We start from the raw sequence: 18698 nt of genomic DNA, 5'->3' as shown, positions 1-18698 counted from the left end.
GATCCAGTTTAATTTGGGTTTTTACATACCTATAGTTGAGTAAGATAAATATCCAAATGTTAAAACCCAAACGCTAATATTCCAAAATGTTATCAACCATTTAGTCTAATCAATAAATGACATGCCTCTTGTGAATTAAATTGGATCTTCATTACATTTGCCGTGCAGATATTGTCAAGACAAGAATTTGGTATTTAAAATGCCCTTACTAATATAATTAATGGCTCAACATCCCCATGCGTTGAGTTCCTAATCTCTGTTAGTGAAATCAGAAACACTAAGAAGATTGAAGTTGCTGCTTTCACCAGATGGGAGCAGGTCGGTGGAAATTTTCTGTGATCCTAAGATTGAAGTGGAAGGAACAAACAAAAAATTGCTACTTGTCTTGAAACTAACATCACAAAAATTAAGTTGACAATGTTATCTCAACCTTAAATGAAAAAACTGCCAAAAAATGTCATTATTGTGGTATTTTACATAATAATTGTCATGTCTGCAGCCATTTTTAGGCAACAGCAACAACGTTAACCAGATATTTGGAAAGATCAAGTTGGGCTCAGAGGTTTTGGCTACTCTGGAAGGGCATTGGGTGAGTAGTGCAATGTATTTTTGAGAGATTTTTTTGATATTGATGGAGTGGCACAGTGGTCAGCACTGCTGCCTCACAGTGCCAGGGACCTGGGTTCGGATCACTGTCTGTGAGGAGTTTGCACATTCTACCCGTGTCTGCGTGGGTTTCCTTCGGGTGCTCCGGTTTCCTCCCAGTCCAAAGATGTGCAGGTTAGGGTGATTGGCCATGCTAAATTAACCCTAGTTAGGGAGATTAGCGGGGTAAATATGTGGGTTTAAGGCTATAGGGCCTGGGTGGGATTGTGGTCGGTGCAGACTTGATGGGCCGAATGGCCTCCTTCTGCACTGTAGGGATTCTATGATTCTTTGAAAATATAATTAATTTTAAATATGCAAGTTACAAATAAATGAGGAGGACGATGTCGAACTTCAGTAGGATATAAGCAAGTTAGTGGAAGCGTAGATAAGTGGCAGATGAAGTTAAATGTGCACAAGTTAAAAAGCAGGACCTCTAGGGTTGTAATCTCAGGATTACTCCCTGTGCCCGTGGAGTGAGGCTAGGGATAGGAAGATAATGCAGCTCAACACGTGGCTAAACAGCTGGAGTCGGAGAGAGGGTTTCAGATATCTGGACCATTGAGGTCTCTTCCGGGGCAGATGGGACCTGTACAAGAAGGACAGGTTGCATCTAAACTGGAAGGGCACAAATATTCTGGCCAGGAGGTTTGCTAGTGTCACACGGGAGGATTTAAAATAGTTTGGCAGGGGGGTGGGAACCAAAGCAAAAGCGAATTAGCTGAAGGGGAACCAGAGAGTAGGGCCAGTAAGACCCAGAGAAACAGCAGGCAGGGTGGGATTGCTAATCAGAGAGGGTCTGGTGAACTGAAGTGCATTTGTTTCAATGCGAGGAGTGTAACAGGTAAGGCAGATGAACTTAGAGCTTGGATTAGTACTAGGAACTATGATGTTGTTGCCATTACAGAGACTTGGTTAAGGGAAGGACAGGATTGGCAGCTTAACTTCCCAGGATACAGATGTTTCAGCCGGGATGGAGGGGGATGTAAAAGGGGTGGGGGAGTTGCACTACTGGTTAAGAAGAATATCACAGCTGTACTCCGGAGGACACCTCGGAGGGCTCTTACAGCGAGGTAATATGGGTAGAGCTCAGGAATAGGAAAGGTGTAGTCACAATGTTGGGGGTTTACTATAGGCCACCCAACTGCCAGCGGGTGATTGAGGAACAGATATGTAGGCAGATTTTGGCAAGGTGTAAAAGTAACAGGGTTGTTGTGGTGGGAGATTTTAATTTCCCCTATATTGACTGGGACTCACTTAGTGCATGGATGGGGCAGAGTTTGTAAGGAGCATCCAGGAGGGCTTCCTGAAACAGTATGTAGATAGTCCAACTAGGGAAGGGGCCATACTGGACCAAAGATGTGCGGGTTAGGTTGATTGGCCATGCTAAAAAATTGCCCTTCGTGTCCTGGGATGCGTAGGTTAGAAGGATCAGTGGGTAAATATGTAAGGATATAGAGCCTGGGTGGGATTGTGGTCGGTGCAGACTCGATGGGCCGAATGGCCTCTTTCTGTGCTGTAGGGTTTCTAAGATTCTAAGTGACCACAGTTCAGTAAGCTTTGAGGTACTGATGGATAAAGAGAAGTGTAGTCCTCAAGTTAAGGTGCTAAATTGGGGGAAGGCTAATTACAACAATATTAAGCAGGAACTGAAGAATGTAGATTGGGGGCAGATGTTTGAGGGCAAATCAACATTTGGCATGTGGAAGGCTTTCAAGTGTAAGCTGATAGGGATTCAGGACCGGCACATTCCTGTGAGGATGAAGGATAAGTATGGCAAGTTTTGGGAACCTTGGATAACGAGAGATATTGTGAGTCTAGTCAAAGAGAAAAAGGAAGCATTTGTCAAAGCTAGGAGGCTGTTGACACACGAAGCAAGTGTGGAATACAAGGGCTAAAAAGGGTCATGAAAAAGCATTGGCCAGCAGGATTAAGGAAAATCCCAAGGCTTTTTATACATATACAAAGAGCAAGAGGGTAGCCAGGGAGAGGGTTGGCCCACTCAAGGACAAGGGAGGGAATCTATGCGTGGAGCCAGAGGAAATGGGCGAAGAATTAAATGAATACTTTGTGTCAATATTCACCAAAGAGAAGGACTTGGTGGATGACGAGTTTGGGAAAGGATGTGTAGATAGTTTTGAGTCATGTTGAGATCAAAAAGGAGGAGGTACTGGGGTTCTTGAGAAACAGTAAGGTAGACAAGTCCCCAGGGCCTGATGGGATATACCCCAAATACTGAGAGAGGCAAGGGAGGAAATTGCTGGGGCCTTGAGAGAAATCTTTGTATCCTCACTGGCTACAGAGGAGGTCCCAGAGGATTGGAGAATAGCCAATGTTGTTCCTTTGTTTAAGAAGGGTCGCAAGAATAATCCAGGTAATTACAGGCCGGTGAGCCTTACATCAGTGGTAGGGAAATTATTGGAGAGGATTCTTCGAGACAGGATTTATTCCCACTTGGAAATAAGTGGATGTATTAGTGAGAGGCAACATGGTTTTGTGAAGGGGAGGTCATGTCTCACGAACTTGATCGAGTTTTTCGAGGAAGTGACGAAGATGATTGATGAGAGTAGGGCAGTAGATGTTGTCTACATGGACTTCAGTAAGGCCTTTGACAAGGTCCCTCATGGCAGACTGGTGCAGAAGGTGAAGTCGCATGGGATCAGAGGTGAGCTGGCAAGGTGGATACAAAACTGGCTCGGTCAAAGAAGACAGAGGGTAGCAGTGGAAGGGTGTGTTTCTGAATGGAGGGCTGTGACAAGTGGCGTTCCTCAGGGATCAGTGCTGGGACCTTTGCTGGTTGTAATATATATAAACAATTTGGAGGAAAATGTAACTGGATTGATTAGTAAGTTTGCGGGCGACACAAAGATTGGTGGATATGCGGATAGTGATGAGGACCATCAGAGGATACAGCAGGATATAGATCGGTTGGAGACTTGGGCAGAGAGATGACAGATGGAGTTTAATCCGGACAAATGTGAGGTAATGCATTTTAGAAGGTCTAATACAGATAGGAAATATACAGTAAATGGAAGAACCCTCAAGAGTATTGATAGGCAAAGGGATCTGGGTGTACAGGTACACAGGTCACTGAAAGTGGCAATGCAGGTGGAGAAGGTAGTCAAGAAGGCATACGGCATGCTTGCCTTCATCGGCCGGGGTATTGAGTTTAAAAATTGGCAAGTCATGTTGCAGCTTTATAGAACCTTAGTTAGGCCGCACTTGGAATATAGTGTTCAATTCTGGTCGCCACATTACCAGAAGGATGTGGAGGCTTTGGAGAGGGTACAGAAAAGATTTACCAGGATGTTGCCTGGTATGGAGGGCATTAGCTATGAGGAGAGGTTGGAGAAACTTGGTTTGTTCTCACTAGAGCGACGGAGGTTGAGGGGAGACCTGATAGAAGTCTACAAGATTATGAGAGGCATGGACAGAGTGGATAGTTAGAAGCGTTTTCCCAGGGTGGGAGAGTCAATTACTAGGGGGCACAGGTTTAAGGTGCGAGGGGCAAGGTTTAAAGGAGATGTACGAGGTAGATTTTTTACACAGGGAGTAGTGGGTGCCTGGAACTCGTTGCCGGGGGAGGTAGTGGAAGCGGATATGGTAGTGACTTTTAAGGGGCCTCTTGACAAGTACATAAAAAGGATGGGAATAGAGGGATATGGTCCCCGGAAGGGTAGGGGGTTTTAGTTAAGTCGGGCAGCATGGTTGGTGCAGGCTTGGAGGGCCGAAGGGCCTGTTCCTGTGCTGTAATTTTCTTTGTTCTTAAGTGTGGGTGATTCATTTTTGTCGGAAGAACATGGAGAGGCATTATAAAATAAAGGGTAAAATTCTTTCAGGAGTGCAGGAGCAGAGGGACCTCCCTATATATGTACATAGATCATTGAAGGTGGCAGGACAGGTGGAGAGAGCAGTTAATGAAGCATACAGAATCCTAGGCTTTATTAATAACAGCATAGCGCACAAGAGCAAGGAAGTTGTGTTGAATTTGTATAAGACGCCAGTTAGACCTCAGCTGGAATATTGTGTACAGTTCTAGGCATCACACAATAGGAAGGATGTGAACAAATTGGAGAGATTGAAGAAGAGGTTTGCAAGAATAGCTCTAGCAATGAGAAAGTTCAGTTGTGAAGATAGATTGGAGATGTTGGGACTGTTCTCCTTGCAGAGGAGAAGGCTAAGAGGAGATTTGATCAAGATATTCCAAATATTGTGGGAGCTGGACAGAGTGGATAGGGGGAAACTACTGTGCTCCGAAAAGGAGTGAGAATGTGAGGGTACAGATTTAAACTGATTTGCAAAAGAAGCAAATGCAATGTGGGGGGAAAAAACCTGAGAGCGAGTAGCTTGGGTGCACTGACTCCAAGTGTGGTGGGGGCGGGTTCAACTGAGGCATTCAAGAGAGCATGAGATGATTATCTGAATAGAAACAATATGCAGGGGTATGGGGAAAGAAATGCACAAAATAATGTTCTTTTGGAGAGCTGGTGCAGACATGATGGGCCAAACGGTCGCCTTCTGCATCGTAACGTAGCATCATAGAATCTGTGATAATTTATTGTGGACTATGCTATTTATAAAATAGTGTTAGAAAAGTAAATATTCTAGAAATACAGTACTTTGTTTCATAATTTGAAAGACTTACGAATGTATTTAAATAATTTTGTTATATTTACAGTTGAATTTTAATTAACTTGATTAGTTTCTATTTAACAATTTATAGGATGGTGAAGTAATGATTAATGACAAAAAGACTGGTGTATCAGAAATATTCTGGAACCCCACGCCTGAAATCCGACAACAGAGACTAATCAGGTGCACTGTGCTCTTTGACGAACAGGAGGACATGGAGTCAGAAAAGTAAGGCTGATTTTCCACTGTTCCCCATTTCAGTTTACTTTGACAGTAATCTCCCTTTTACATTCAAAATAACCAGCTCAATCGCGTGCTTTTTATCTGACTGTTTCAATTAGATCAAGTTTCATTCTTTTGTAAATTTTGTCATTTTTGTAAAGCAATAGTCAAAAAACTGTAAAACATCTTGATAGTTAGCACTGTTTAACTGGTAGCACCAAAAGTTTCAAATAACATCACAAACTGAAATAGCAAAGGGAGAGGCTACTGATGTTCCTGCATTTGAAAAATAGCTTTGTTGGAAGTGTTTGTGGAACAGCCTGAGGATGTGACAGCGCACTGTATAGATGCATGTTCTTAATTTCTTAAGCTTCTTGAGTGTACTCACAAGATAGAAAGTTGTGTTTAAAAACAGAACACAATCATGAATATATTAAACGATTTTTCTCAGTACGCATTTCTTCAAAATTGCTGTGATTTAGATTCAATAATAGAGGCCTTACCATAATCTTGTCATTTATCAAAATATATAATTTCTTATTCCTTTCTCACATATTCATGCTGTCCCACCCAGGACACACAATACGGAACTGTAGACCGAAGTATTTAGAATAATAAATAATGACTGACTGAATTCCATAGGGTCTGACTTCTGTTCACAAATCACTTCAGTTGTGCCTGGGATGGGTTTGGAAACAGATCTGTTCTGCTTGAATTACAAAGCAATTATCCTATTGTCCTACATTTATTCAGCAATCTGATACTGGGAAATGCGAAACCTTCCATCCATTATAAATTAGTGCAAAGAATTAGGCCTGAAGAACTGTCTGACTTGTTTAAAACATAGAGTTGTGCTTTTAAAATAGTTTAAATTGTGTTCAGATGCACTAATGATGGAATCAAATTAAACTTGGAGTAAAATCACAGCCTGCTGGTGAAATGTCGCCCAGATTGCCAGATGTTTCATTCATGATGTGTTCCACCGGGCAATACAGAAGTCGCAGAATTGTTATGGTGCAGAAGCAAGGCCATTTGGCCCATCGTGTCTGCAACAGATCTCTGAATGAGTAACTTACCTGGTTCCATTCCCTCTCCTTCCCACCATAACCCTGTACATTCTTCATTTTCAGATAACAGTCCAATTCCCTTTTGAAAGCTTCAATTGAACCTGCCTCCACCACACTCTCAGGCAGCGCATTCCAAGCCCTAACCACTCACTGTGTAAAAAATAGTTTCTCCTCAAATCATTTTTGTTTCATTAATTACTTAAATCTGTGCCCTCTTGTTCTCAATCCTTTAACGAGTGGGAGCTGTTTCTTCCTATCTGTCCAGACCCCTCATGATTTTGAATACTCTATAAAATCTTCTCTAAGCCTTCTTTTCTCAAGGAAAAAAGCCTTAACTTCTCCAATCAATCTTCATAACTGAAGTTCCCCATCACTGGAACCATTCTTGTGAATCTTTTCTGCACTCTTTCTGATATGTTCACATCTGTCCTGAAGTGTGGCACCCAGAACAGGATGCAGTATTCCAGCTGAAGCCAAACTATTGTCTTGTACAAGTTCAACATAACCTTCTTGTTCTTCTGTTCTGTGCCCCAAAGTCTACACTTTTCAAAGCTTTATTAACTGATCTCAACCTGCCCTGCCACCTTCAGTGATCTATGCACGTAAATATCTCGACATCTAGGTCCCATTGCTCTTGTACCCCTTTCGAATTATATCCTTTTTTAATACTACCTCTCCATGTCTTTCCTACCAAAAACTCAACGTGTATTGTGCAGATGTGAATGGATCCTACTAACCTTCCTTTGTATTGTGCTGGCTTGTATGCCCTCCTATAGCTTTTGATGTTGTGTTATGTTGTAGCATTCACATTATCTGTAGAGTGGGATACACATTATTTATATGAAAAGGAAAGAAAAGTTTAAAGTTTATTTTATTAGTGTCACAAGTCGGCTTACATTAACATTGCAATGAAGTTACTGTGAAAATCCCCCAGGTGGGTTGAAGGCATCCTCTCACAAAGGTCAGCCTTTTGCTTGTAAATCGGTGAAGTGAAAGTAAGGTGATTCTTTGCCCAAGCACGGGAAAGTGGAACAGCTCCCAAGTATTATTGGCAAATGTTTGAGGAGAGATGCAAAGTACGAGAATGGGGCAGCGTTGCAGAGGAGGCAAGAAAATAGAATAAAATGGGAATGTAAACCCTTGAAGTTCCAAGTCAAATGGGGTTACAACAGGGGCAAGTGTTGAAGAGGTGTTAAGAGGGAAAATTTAATCCACATTTTACGCAAGTGACACCAGACGTTATTACTTCGAATAGACCAGCTGGAATTGTTTTTAAGTTTATTGGAATAACACTTTAACGATCTTGGGAATATGTAACAACTGCAGAATTGTGGAATTCATTGCAAAGCTTTTTTTATGATGAGGCTTGGTGCAATCAGAAATCTCTATTTTCCTCAAAAACAAAGCAGTGTGCAGTTGGCATGGCAGGGTATCTGAGAGGGTGTGTGGAAGACAAAGCTTGAATGCAGGTGATGACCATGGGGAAGGGAATACCAGAGGGAGAGGCTGAACTCCTGCATTGTTTGGGAGAAGATTCCAAGCTGTGTTCTTCATGAGTGGATATTGTGTGATAGACGCAATTCCAGGGAGACCATTTGGCTCAAAGTGTGACAAGCCTCTGGGGGAGTTGATGAGAAATCCATAGCAGTTGTTTGGGTGGCATGTGTCATTTGGTTTCAGAGTGTGGGGTTTCCGATCACAGTCTGTCTATTGGTTTACATGTACTGTGTACTGATTGAGAACCTTAGAGTATCAGATAGATTTTGTTACTTGTGTTATCCTTATGAATCTGTTATATATCTGTAAAGGTATTATAAAGCAGAGGTGGACCCCCCCCCAAGGCCTAACATCGAAAAACCTAAAGAGGCCCTATAATCTGTAAAAAGTGTGTGTGAAGTGGTGTGACCTGCTCTTCAGCAAATTCTAGTGGTTAAATACAAAATAACTCCCTGACACTCTCTAAAATCAACAAGTAACAATTTATTTATCTAACTAACAGTAAGCCAATTAACTAAAATATTTACAAACTTTATAAATCCCTTCTAACTAGAATCATAGAATCCCTGCAGTACAGAAGGAGGCCATTCGGTCCTTCGGGTCTGCACCGATCACAATCCCACCCAGGCCCCATTCCCGTAAGCCCACATATTTACCCCACTAATCCCCCTGACACTCGAGTCAATTTAGCCTCGCCAATCAACCTAACCCGCACATCTTTGACGTGTGGGAGGAAACCCATGCAGACATGGGGAGAATGCGCAAACTCAACACAGACAGCGACCCGAGGCCGGAATTGAACCCGGGTCCCTTGTGCTATTAACTATTCCCGAATAAAACAAGATTCTAATGGTATGCTGTTCCAATAAATAAAATTCCCAAAAATAGCAAAATAGAATTTAACAAAAATAGAATTCAGTCACTCTCTAAATTACAACCAGGTTTGTGCCTTCTTGAATATTCTGGGCCTTCTCTGTTGATTCTTCTGTCTGGAACTTCTTTCTTCTTTGGTACCTTTGCTATCGAGATGGTGCTTTTTCTCAGACATAGATGAAGCTATGAGAGCCAGCGATTCTCTCTCTAGAGAGAGATTTGAGAGCTGAATTTCTCATTCAGTATGTGGATGGCCCGACTAGAGAGGGGGCAAAACTTGACCTCCTCTTGGGAAATAAGGAAGGGCAGGTGACAGAAGTGTTAGTGAGGGATCACTTTGGGACCAGTGACCATAATTCTATTAGTTTTAAGATAGCAATGGAGAATGATGGGTCTGTCCCAAAAGTTAATATTCTAAATTGGGGCAAGACCAATTTTGATGGTGTCAGGCAGGAACTTTCAAAAGTTAATTGAGGGAGTCTGTGGGAAGGAAAAGGAACGTCTGGCAAGTGGCACGCTTTCAAAAGTGTGTTAACCAGGGTTCAGGGTAAACACATTCCTCTTAAAGTGAAGGGCAAGGCTGGCAGAAGTCGGGAACCCTGGATGACTCGGAATATTGAGGCCCTGGTCAAGAAGAAGAAAGAGGCACATGACGTGCATAGGCAGCTGGGATCAAGTGAATCTCTTGAAGAGTATAGGGGGTGCAGGAGTAGAGTTAAGAGAGAAATCAGGAGGGCAAAAAGGGGACACAAAATTGTTATGGCAGATAAGGCAAAGGAGAATCCGAAGAGCTTCTACAAATACATAAAGGGCAACAGAGTAACAAGGGAAAGAGTAGGGCCTCTTAAGGATCAACAAGGTCATCTATGTGCAGATCCACAAGAGATGGGTGAGATCCTAAATGAATATTTCTCATCAGTATTTACTGTTGAGAAAAGCATGGATGTTAGGGAACTTGGGGAATTAAATATTGATGTCTTGAGGAGTGTACATATTACAGAGAAGGAGGTGCTGGAAGTCTTAAAGTGCATCAATGTAGATAAATCCCCGGGACCTGATGAGGTATATCCCAGGACGTTGTGGGAGGCGAGGGAGGAAATTGCGGGTCCCCTAGCCGAGATATTTGAATGATCGATAGTCACGGATGAGGTGCCTGAAGATTGGAGAGTGGCAAATGTTGTGCCTTTGTTTAAAAAGGGCTGCAGGGAAAAGCCTGGGAACTACAGGCCAGTGAGCCTCACATCTGTGGTGGGTAAATTGTTGGAAGGTATTTTGAGAGACAGGATCTACAGGCATTTAGAGATGCAAGGACTGATTAGGGACAGCCAGCATGGCTTTGAGAGTGGAAAATCATGTCTCACAAATTTAATTGAGTTTTTTGAAGGGGTAGATGAGGGCAGTGCAGTTGATGTTGTCTGCATGGACTTTAGCAAGGCCTTTGACAAGGTACCGCATGGTAGGTTGTTGCATAAAGTTAAATCTCACGGGATCCAGGGTGAGGTATCTAAATGGATACAAAATTGGCTTCTTGACAGAAGCCAGAGGGTGGCTGTAGAGAGTTGTTTTTCAAACTGGAGGCCTGTGACCAGCGGTGTGCCTCAGGGATCAGTGCTGGGTCCACTGTTATTTGTCATTTATATTAATGATTTGGATGAGAATATAGGAGGCATGGTTAGTAAGTTTGCAGATGACACCAAGATTGGTGGCATGGTGGACAGTGAGGAAGATAATCTCCAATTGCAGCGGGATCTTGATCAATTGGGCCAGTGGGCTGACGAATGACAGATGGAGTTTAATTTAGACAAATGCGAGGTAATGCATTTTGGTAGATTGAACCAGGGCAGGACTTACTCAGTTAATGGTAGGGCATTGGGGAGAGTTACAGAAGAAAGAGATCTAGGGGGTACAGGTTCATAGCTCCTTGAAAATGGAGTCACAGGTGGACAGAGTGGTGAATAAGGCATTCGGCATGCTTGGTTTCATCGGTCAGAACATTGAATACAGGGTGGAGAACTGGCTTGGTCACAGAAGACAGAGGGTGGTAGCGGAAGGGTCTTTTTCCGGCTGGAGGCCTGTGACTAGTGGTGTTCCGCAGGGCTCTGTATTGGGACCTCTGCTGTTTGTGATTTATATAAATGATCTGGAAGAAGGTGTAACTGGGGTGATCAGTAAGTTTGCGGATGACACAAAATTGGCAGGACTTGCAGATAGTGAGGAACATTGTCAGAGGCTACAGAAGGATATAGATAGGCTGGAAATTTGGGCAAAGAAATGGCAGATGGAGTTCAATCTGGATAAATGCAAAGTGATGCATTTTGGTAGAAATAATGTAGGGAGGAGCTATACGATAAATGGCAGGACCATAAAGGGTGTAGATACGCAGAGGGACCTGGGTGTGCAAGTCCACAGATCCTTGAAAGAGACGTCACAGGTGGAGAAGGTGGTGAAGAAGGCATATGGCATGCTTGCCTTTATAGGACGGGGCATAGAGTATAAAAGTTGGGGTCTGATGTTGCAGATGTATAGAAGGTTGGTTCGGCCGCATTTGGAATACTGCGTCCAGTTCTTTTCGCCACACTACCAGAAGGACGTGGAGGCTTTGAAGATAGTACAGAGGAGGTTTACCAGGATGTTGCCTGGTATGGAGGGGCTTAGTTATGAGGAGAGATTGGGTAAATTGGGGTTGTTCTCCCTGGAAAGACGGAGGATGAGGGGGGACTTAATAGAGGTGTATAAAATTATGAAAGGCATAGATAGGGTGAATGGTGGGAAGCTTTTCCCCAGGTCGGTGGTGACGTTCATGAGGGGGCATAGGTTCAAGGTGAAGGGAGGGAGGTTTAACACAGATATCAGAAGGACATATTTTACACAGAGGGTGGTGGGGGCCTGGAATGTGCTGCCAGGCAAGGTGGTGGAGGCGGACACACTGGGAACGTTTAAGACTTATCTAGACAGCCATATGAACGGAGTGGGAATGGAGGGATACAAAAGAATAGTCTAGTTTGGACCAGGGAGCGGCGCAGGCTTGGAGGGCCGAAGGGCCTGTTCCTGTGCTGTATTGTTCTTTGTTTGTTTGTAGGAGTTGGGACGTCTTGTTGAAGTTGTACAAGACATTGGTAAGGCCAATTCTATTATAGAAAGGATATTATTAAACTAGAAAGAGTGCAGAAAAGATTTACGAGGATGCTATCAGGATTTGATGGATTGAGTTATAAGGAGAGGCTGAATAGACTGGGACTTTTTTCTCTGGAGCGTAGGAGGCTGAGGGATGACCTTATAGAGGTCTATAGAATAATGAGGGGCATAGACAAGGTAGATAGTCAATATCTTTTCCCAAAGGTAGAGGAGTCTAAAACTAGAGGGCATAGGTTTAAGGTGAGAGGGGAGAGATAGAAAAGTGTCCAGAGGGGCAATTTTTTCTCTGAGGATGGTGAGTGTCTGGAACAAGCTGCCAGAGGTAGTAGTAGAGGCGGGTCCAATTTTATCTTTTAAAAAGCATTTAGATAGTTACATGGGTACAATGGTATAGAGGGATATGGGCCAAATGCCATATAGATTCGAAACTTCTCTTTTAAAACCAAGTCCTAAACTAAACAAAAGTCCCACAACTTACCACCTTTGAAAGAAAAAGGATTCTGATATGTCATACCGATGGCAAATGCGGGCAATTGGGATTAGCTGAGGGTTTTTTAAAAAACAATAAGGGCGGCATGGACAAGTTGGGCCGAAGGGCCTGTTTCCATGCTGTAAACCTCCTATGACTCTGTGAGCTGTTATCTCTGGCAGGTGGCAGTTGCTCTCTCTTTAAGTCCCACTGTACCCCTTTTATACCCATGATGACATATCAATATTTCCCACAATAGGACTGGTCCTTGGTTGTCAAAACCATCATAAGAACATAAGAAATAGGAGCAGGAGTAGGCCATCTAGTCCCTCGAGCCTGCCCCGCCATTCAATAAGATCATGGCTGATCTGAAGTAGATCAGTTCCACTTACCCGCCTGATCCCCATAACCCCTAATTCCCTTATCGATCAGGAATCCATCTATCCGTGATTTAAACATATTCAACGAGGTAGCCTCCACCACTTCAATGGGCAGAGAATTCCAGAGATTCACCACCCTCTGAGAGAAGGAGTTCCTCCTCAACTCTGTCCTAAACTGACCCCCCTTTATTTTGAGGCTGTGCCCTCTAGTTCTAGCTTCCTTTCTAAGTGGAAAGAATCTCTCCACCTCTACCCTATCCAGCCCCTTCATTATCTTATAGGTCTCTATAAGATCCCCCCTCAGCCTTCTAAATTCCAACGTCTACAAACCCAATCTGCTCAGTCTCTCCTCATAATCAACACCCCTCATCTCTGGTATCAACCTGGTGAACCTTCTCTGCACTCCCTCCAAGGCCAATATATCCTTCCGCAAATAAGGGGACCAATACTGCACACAGTATTCCAGCTGCAACCTCACCAATGCTCTGTACAGATGCAGCAAGACATCTCTGCTTTCATATTCTATCCCCCTTGCGATATAGGCCAACATGCCATTTGCCTTCTTGATCACCTGTTGCACCTGCAGACTGGGTTTTTGCGTCTCATGCACAAGGACCCCCAGGTCCCTCTGCAAAGCAGCATGTTGTAATTTCTTTCCATTTAGATAATAATCCAATTTGCTATTATTTCCTCCAAAGTGAATAACCTCGCATTTGTTAACGTTATACTCCATCTGCCAGATCCTCGCCCACTCACTCAGCCTGTCCAAATCTCTCTGCAGACCTTCTACGCCCTCCACACGCTTCACTTTTCCACTTATCTTTGTGTCGCCTGCAGACTTTGTTACCCTACACTCAGTCCCCTCCTCCAGATCGTCTATATAAATGGTAAATAGTTGAGGACCCAGTACCGATCCCTGCGGCACGCCACTAGTTACCATCTGCCAACCAGAAAAGCATCCATTTATTCCGACTCTCTGCTTCCTGTCGGATAGCCAATCCCCAATCCACGCTAACACCCTACCCCCAACTCCCCAACTCAGATTTAAATTTAATAGGTTCTTGGTATCTAAGTGCCTGATTCAAATTGATTGGCTAAATTCAAAAGCCTGTTGGATTGGTAAAAAACTGCTGCTTGGCCTTCAATGTTTCAATTTGGGCTCTCTGTGTACTTGCATTTTTTTAATTCTCTAAAAAAGCACCACCTTTTAAAGGGGCCATGCAATGCTTTCCCAACCACCCCCCCCCCCCCCCCACCCCACCCCACCCCGAGTACTTTACAATTTTACCATTATTACACACACCAAATTCTAACTCCCTTGTTCCCAATCTACGATTACTCTACCCAACTTGGCACTAGTATTGTGGGGTGAAAGATTTGTGTCAAATAGTTCATCTTTTCGTGTTTAATGTTTTATTTTGTTAAAAGTTCATCAGCTGATTCCTGTGACTGTTCAGTAGCTGCCTTCTACTTATCTAATAAAAAAAGTTAGGATGGGTACATGAATAGGGAGGGAATAGAGGGATTCGGACCAAGTAAGGGCAGAAGGTTTTTTTAGTTTAGTTCGGGCATCATGATCAGCACAGGCTTGGAGGGCCAAAGGGCCTGTTCCTGTGCTGTACTTTTCTTTCTTCTTTGTTATTTTAGGATCTTACAAGTTGTAGATGTGGACTTGCCACATAGCAAGTTAGTTAGCAAATTAGAAATGTTTAGGATTGATGGGTCCTTGGCAGCATAGATTAGAAGTTGGCTAAGAGATAAGAAACAGAGGGTAGGTATAAATGGACATTTCTCAGACTGAAGACAAGTTAAAAGTGGTGTTGCCCAGGAATAAGTATTGGGATCCTTGCTTTTTCTGATTTATATAAACGATTTAGAAATGGGTGTTGAGGGCAAAATCTTGAAATTTGCAGTTGATAGTAAGCAAGGGAGGAGAGTGAATTGTGAGGATGACACTGAGCAACTTCAGAGAGACATTGACATTAAATATATCTTGTTGCAATTGTATAGAGCCTTGATAAGGCCACACCTGATGCATTGTGTACTGTTTTAACATAAGAACTAGGAGCAGGAGTAGGCCATCTGGCCCCTCGAGCCTGCTCCGCCATTCAATAAGATCATGGCTGATAGTTTTGTGGACTCAGCTCCACTTACCTGTCCACTCACCATAGCCCTTAATTCCTTTACTGTTCAAAAATTCATCTTTCCTTGCCTTAAAAACATTCAATGAGGTGGCCTCAACTGCTTCACTGCGCAGGGAATTCCACAGATTCACAACCTTTTGTGTGAAGAAGTTCCTCCTCAACTCAGTCCTAAATCTGCTCCCCCTTATTTTGAGGCTATGCCCCTTAGTTCTAGTTTCACCTGCCAGTGGGAACAACCTCCCTGCTTCTATCTTACCTATTCCCTTCATAATCTAATATGTTTCTATACGATCTCCCCTCATTCTTCTGAATTCCAATGACTATAGTCCCAGTCTACTCAGTCTCTCCTCATAAGCCAACTCTCTCAACTCCGGAATCAACCTAGTGAATCTCCTCTGCACCCCCTCCAGTACCAGTATATCCTTTCTCAAGTAAGGAGACCAAAACTGTACATAGTTATATAAACGATCTGGAAGAAGGTGTAACTGGGGTGATCAGTAAGTTTGCAGACGACACAAAATTGGCAGGACTTGCAGATAGTGAGGAGCATTGTCAGAAGCTACAGAAGGATATAGATGGGCTGGAAATTTGGGCAAAGAAATGGCAGATGGAGTTCAATCCTGATAAATGCGAAGTGATGCATTTTGGTAGAAATAATGTAGGGAGGAGCTATACGATAAATGGCAGAACCATAAAGGGTGTAGATACGCAGAGGGACCTGGGTGTGCAAGTCCACAGATCCTTGAAGGTGACGTCACAGGAGGAGAATGTGGTGAAGAAGGCATATGGCATGCTTGCCTTTATAGGACGGGGCATAGAGTATAAAAGTTGGGGTCTGATGTTGCAGATGTATATAACGTTGGTTCGGCCGCATTTGGAATACTGCGTCCAGTTCTGGTCGCCACACTACCAGAACATAGAACATAGAAAGCCACAGCACAAACAGGCCCTTCGGCCCACAAGTTGCGCCGATCACATCCCCATCTCTGGGCCTATCTATAGCCCTCTATCCCATTAAATCCCATGTACTCATCCAGAAGTCTCTTAAAAGACCCCAACGAGTTTGCCTCCACCACCACCGACGTCAGCCGATTCCACTCACCCACCACCCTCTGAGTGAAAAACTTACCCCTGACATCTCCTCTGTGGAGGCTTTGAAGAGAGTACAGAGGAGGTTTACCAGGATGTTGCCTGGTATGGAGGGGCTTAGTCATGAGGAGAGATTGGGTAAACTGGGGTTGTTCTCCCTGGAAAGACGGGGGATGAGGGGAGACGTAATAGAGATGTATAAAATTATGAAAGGCATAGATACGGTGAACGGTGGGAAGCTTTCCCCAGGTCGGTGGTGACGTTCACGAGGGGGCATAGGTTCAAGGTGAAGAGGGGGAGGTTTAACACAGATATCAGAAGGACATATTTTACACAGAGGGTGGTGGGGGCCTGGAATGCGCTGCCAGGCAAGGTGGTGGAGGCGGACACACTGGGAACGTTTAAGACTTATCTAGATAGCCATATGAACGGAGTGGGAATGGAGGGATACAAAAGAATGGTCTAGTTTGGACCAGGGAGCGGCACGGGCTTGGAGGGCCGAAGGGCCTGTTCCTGTGCTGTATTGTTTCTTTGTTCTTTATAGTACTCCAGATGTGGCCTCACCAGCATCTTATACAGCTGCAACATAATCTCGCTGTTTTTAAACTCCATCCCTCTGGCAATGAAGGACAGAATTCCATTTGTCTTCTTAATTACCTGCTGCACCTGCAAACCAATTCCTTGTGATCCTTGCAGAAGGACACCCAGGTCCCTCTGCAGCATGCTGCAATTTTTTACCATTTAAATAAGAGTCCATTTTGCTGTCATTCCTACCAAAATGGATGACCTCACATTTACCAACATTGTACTCCATCCGCCAGGACTCACTTAGACTATATCCCGTTGCAGACTTTCTGCGTCCTCTGCACACTTTGCTCTGCCATTCATCTTGGTGTCATCTACGAATTTTGACACATTACACTTAGTCCCCAACTCCAAATCATCCACGTAAATCGTAAACAATTGCAGTCCCAACACTGATCTCTGAGGCACACCACTAGTCACTGATCGCCAACCAAAAAAACACCCATTTACCCCCACTCTTTGCTTTCTGTCAGTTAACCAATCCTCTATCCATGCTAATACATTACCCGTAACACCGTGCACCTTTATCTCATGTAGCAGTCTTTGGTGCGGCACCTTCTCAAATGCCTTCCGGAAATCCAGATGCACCACATCCACAGGTTCCCCATTGTCCACTGCACATGTAATGTTCTCAAAGAATTCCACCAAATTAGTCAAACAAGACCAGCCCTACATGAACCCATGCTGCGTCTTAGCAACGGGACAATTTATATCCAGATATCTTGCTATTTCTCCCTTGATGATAGATTCAAGCATTTTCCTACTACAGAAGTTAAGCTAACCGGCCTATAGTTACCTGCCTTTTGTCCACCTCCTTTTTTAAATAGTGGCGTCACATTTGCTGTTTTCCAATCTGCGGGAACCACCCCAGAGTCCAGCGAATTTTGGTAAATTACCACTAGTGCATTTGCTATTTCCCCCACCATCTCTTTTAGTACCCTGCAATGCATTCTACCTTGGGAGACTTGTTTACCTTTAACCCTTTGGGTGTGGAGGGATATGGGCCAAATGCGGGCAATTGGGACTAGCTTAGGGGTTTTTAAAAAAAAGGGCAGCATGGACAAGTTGGGCCGAAGGGCCTGTTTCCATGCTGTAAACCTCTATGACTCTATAACTCCATTAACTTGTCCAGCACTACCTCTTTCGTGATAATGATAGTTTCTAGATCCTCACCTGCCATAGCCTTTCTGTCATCAATTTTTGGTCCCCTTATCTGAGGAAGAATGTACTTGTCATACAGGGAGTGCAGTGAAGGTTCACCAAACTAGTTGCTGGGATGGTGGGGTTGTCTTATGATGAGAGATTGTGGAAACTGAGTCAGTATTCTCTAGATTTTCAAAGAATGAGAGGTAATCCCATTGAAACTTAGAAAATTCTTGCACGGTGCGACAGGGTAAATGCAGATAGGATGTTTGCTTAGAATCCAGAACCACAGGACACAGTCTCAGAACAAGGGGTAGGCTATTTAAGACTGAGCTGAGGAGGAAGTTCTTCACTGAGGATGGTAAATCTTTGGAATTCACTACCTGTGTTATTGGACTTGTTCAAGACAGCAAACAATAGATTTCTGTGGCGGGATTTTTCTCCCTCTCTGCGGTGTGTTTGGCCGTAGCAGGAGGAGGCACTCCTCAATGGCAGCAGGATCTTATGGTTCCACCGTTGTCAACGGGCATTTCCCGTTAAACGCACGCCTCGTTGCAGGGAAGCCTGCGGCGGGGGTACCCAGTGAGTGGGACTGTTAAGGTCCCACCAGCGTGAACAGCAGCAAGAATTTGACGCTCGATACTAATGACATCTCGGGGCATAGGGACAGTGGGAAAAATGACATCAGTGGTCAATGATTAGCCATGAACTATTTGAATGGTGCAGCAGACTCAACAGGCCAATTGGCCTACTCCTGTTCCTAGTTTCCTGTGTTGGTAAGTATTTAAACAATCTATTCCAACAAACCCTCGTTTCA

General features: G+C 43.8%; 1 protein-coding gene across 3 annotated transcripts in view; it reads left to right on the top strand.

Annotated features, from left to right (window-relative positions):
• Nucleotides 1-18698, top strand: part of osbpl8 (oxysterol binding protein-like 8) — a 314521-nt gene that overhangs the window by 274067 nt on the left and 21756 nt on the right. For all 3 annotated transcript variants that reach the window (XM_078219490.1, XM_078219489.1, XM_078219491.1), the window contains 2 exons: nt 500-589; nt 5369-5505. In XM_078219490.1, the coding sequence (XP_078075616.1) occupies nt 500-589; nt 5369-5505 (227 nt within the window). The remainder of the gene's footprint in view (nt 1-499; nt 590-5368; nt 5506-18698) is intronic.

The sequence above is a fragment of the Mustelus asterias genome, chromosome 9, assembly GCF_964213995.1.
Source record: "Mustelus asterias chromosome 9, sMusAst1.hap1.1, whole genome shotgun sequence".
In the NCBI taxonomy this organism is placed as follows: domain Eukaryota; kingdom Metazoa; phylum Chordata; class Chondrichthyes; order Carcharhiniformes; family Triakidae; genus Mustelus; species Mustelus asterias.
The sequence above is the reverse complement of the archived record's forward strand: the minus strand, read 5'-3'. Positions and strand labels throughout refer to the sequence as shown.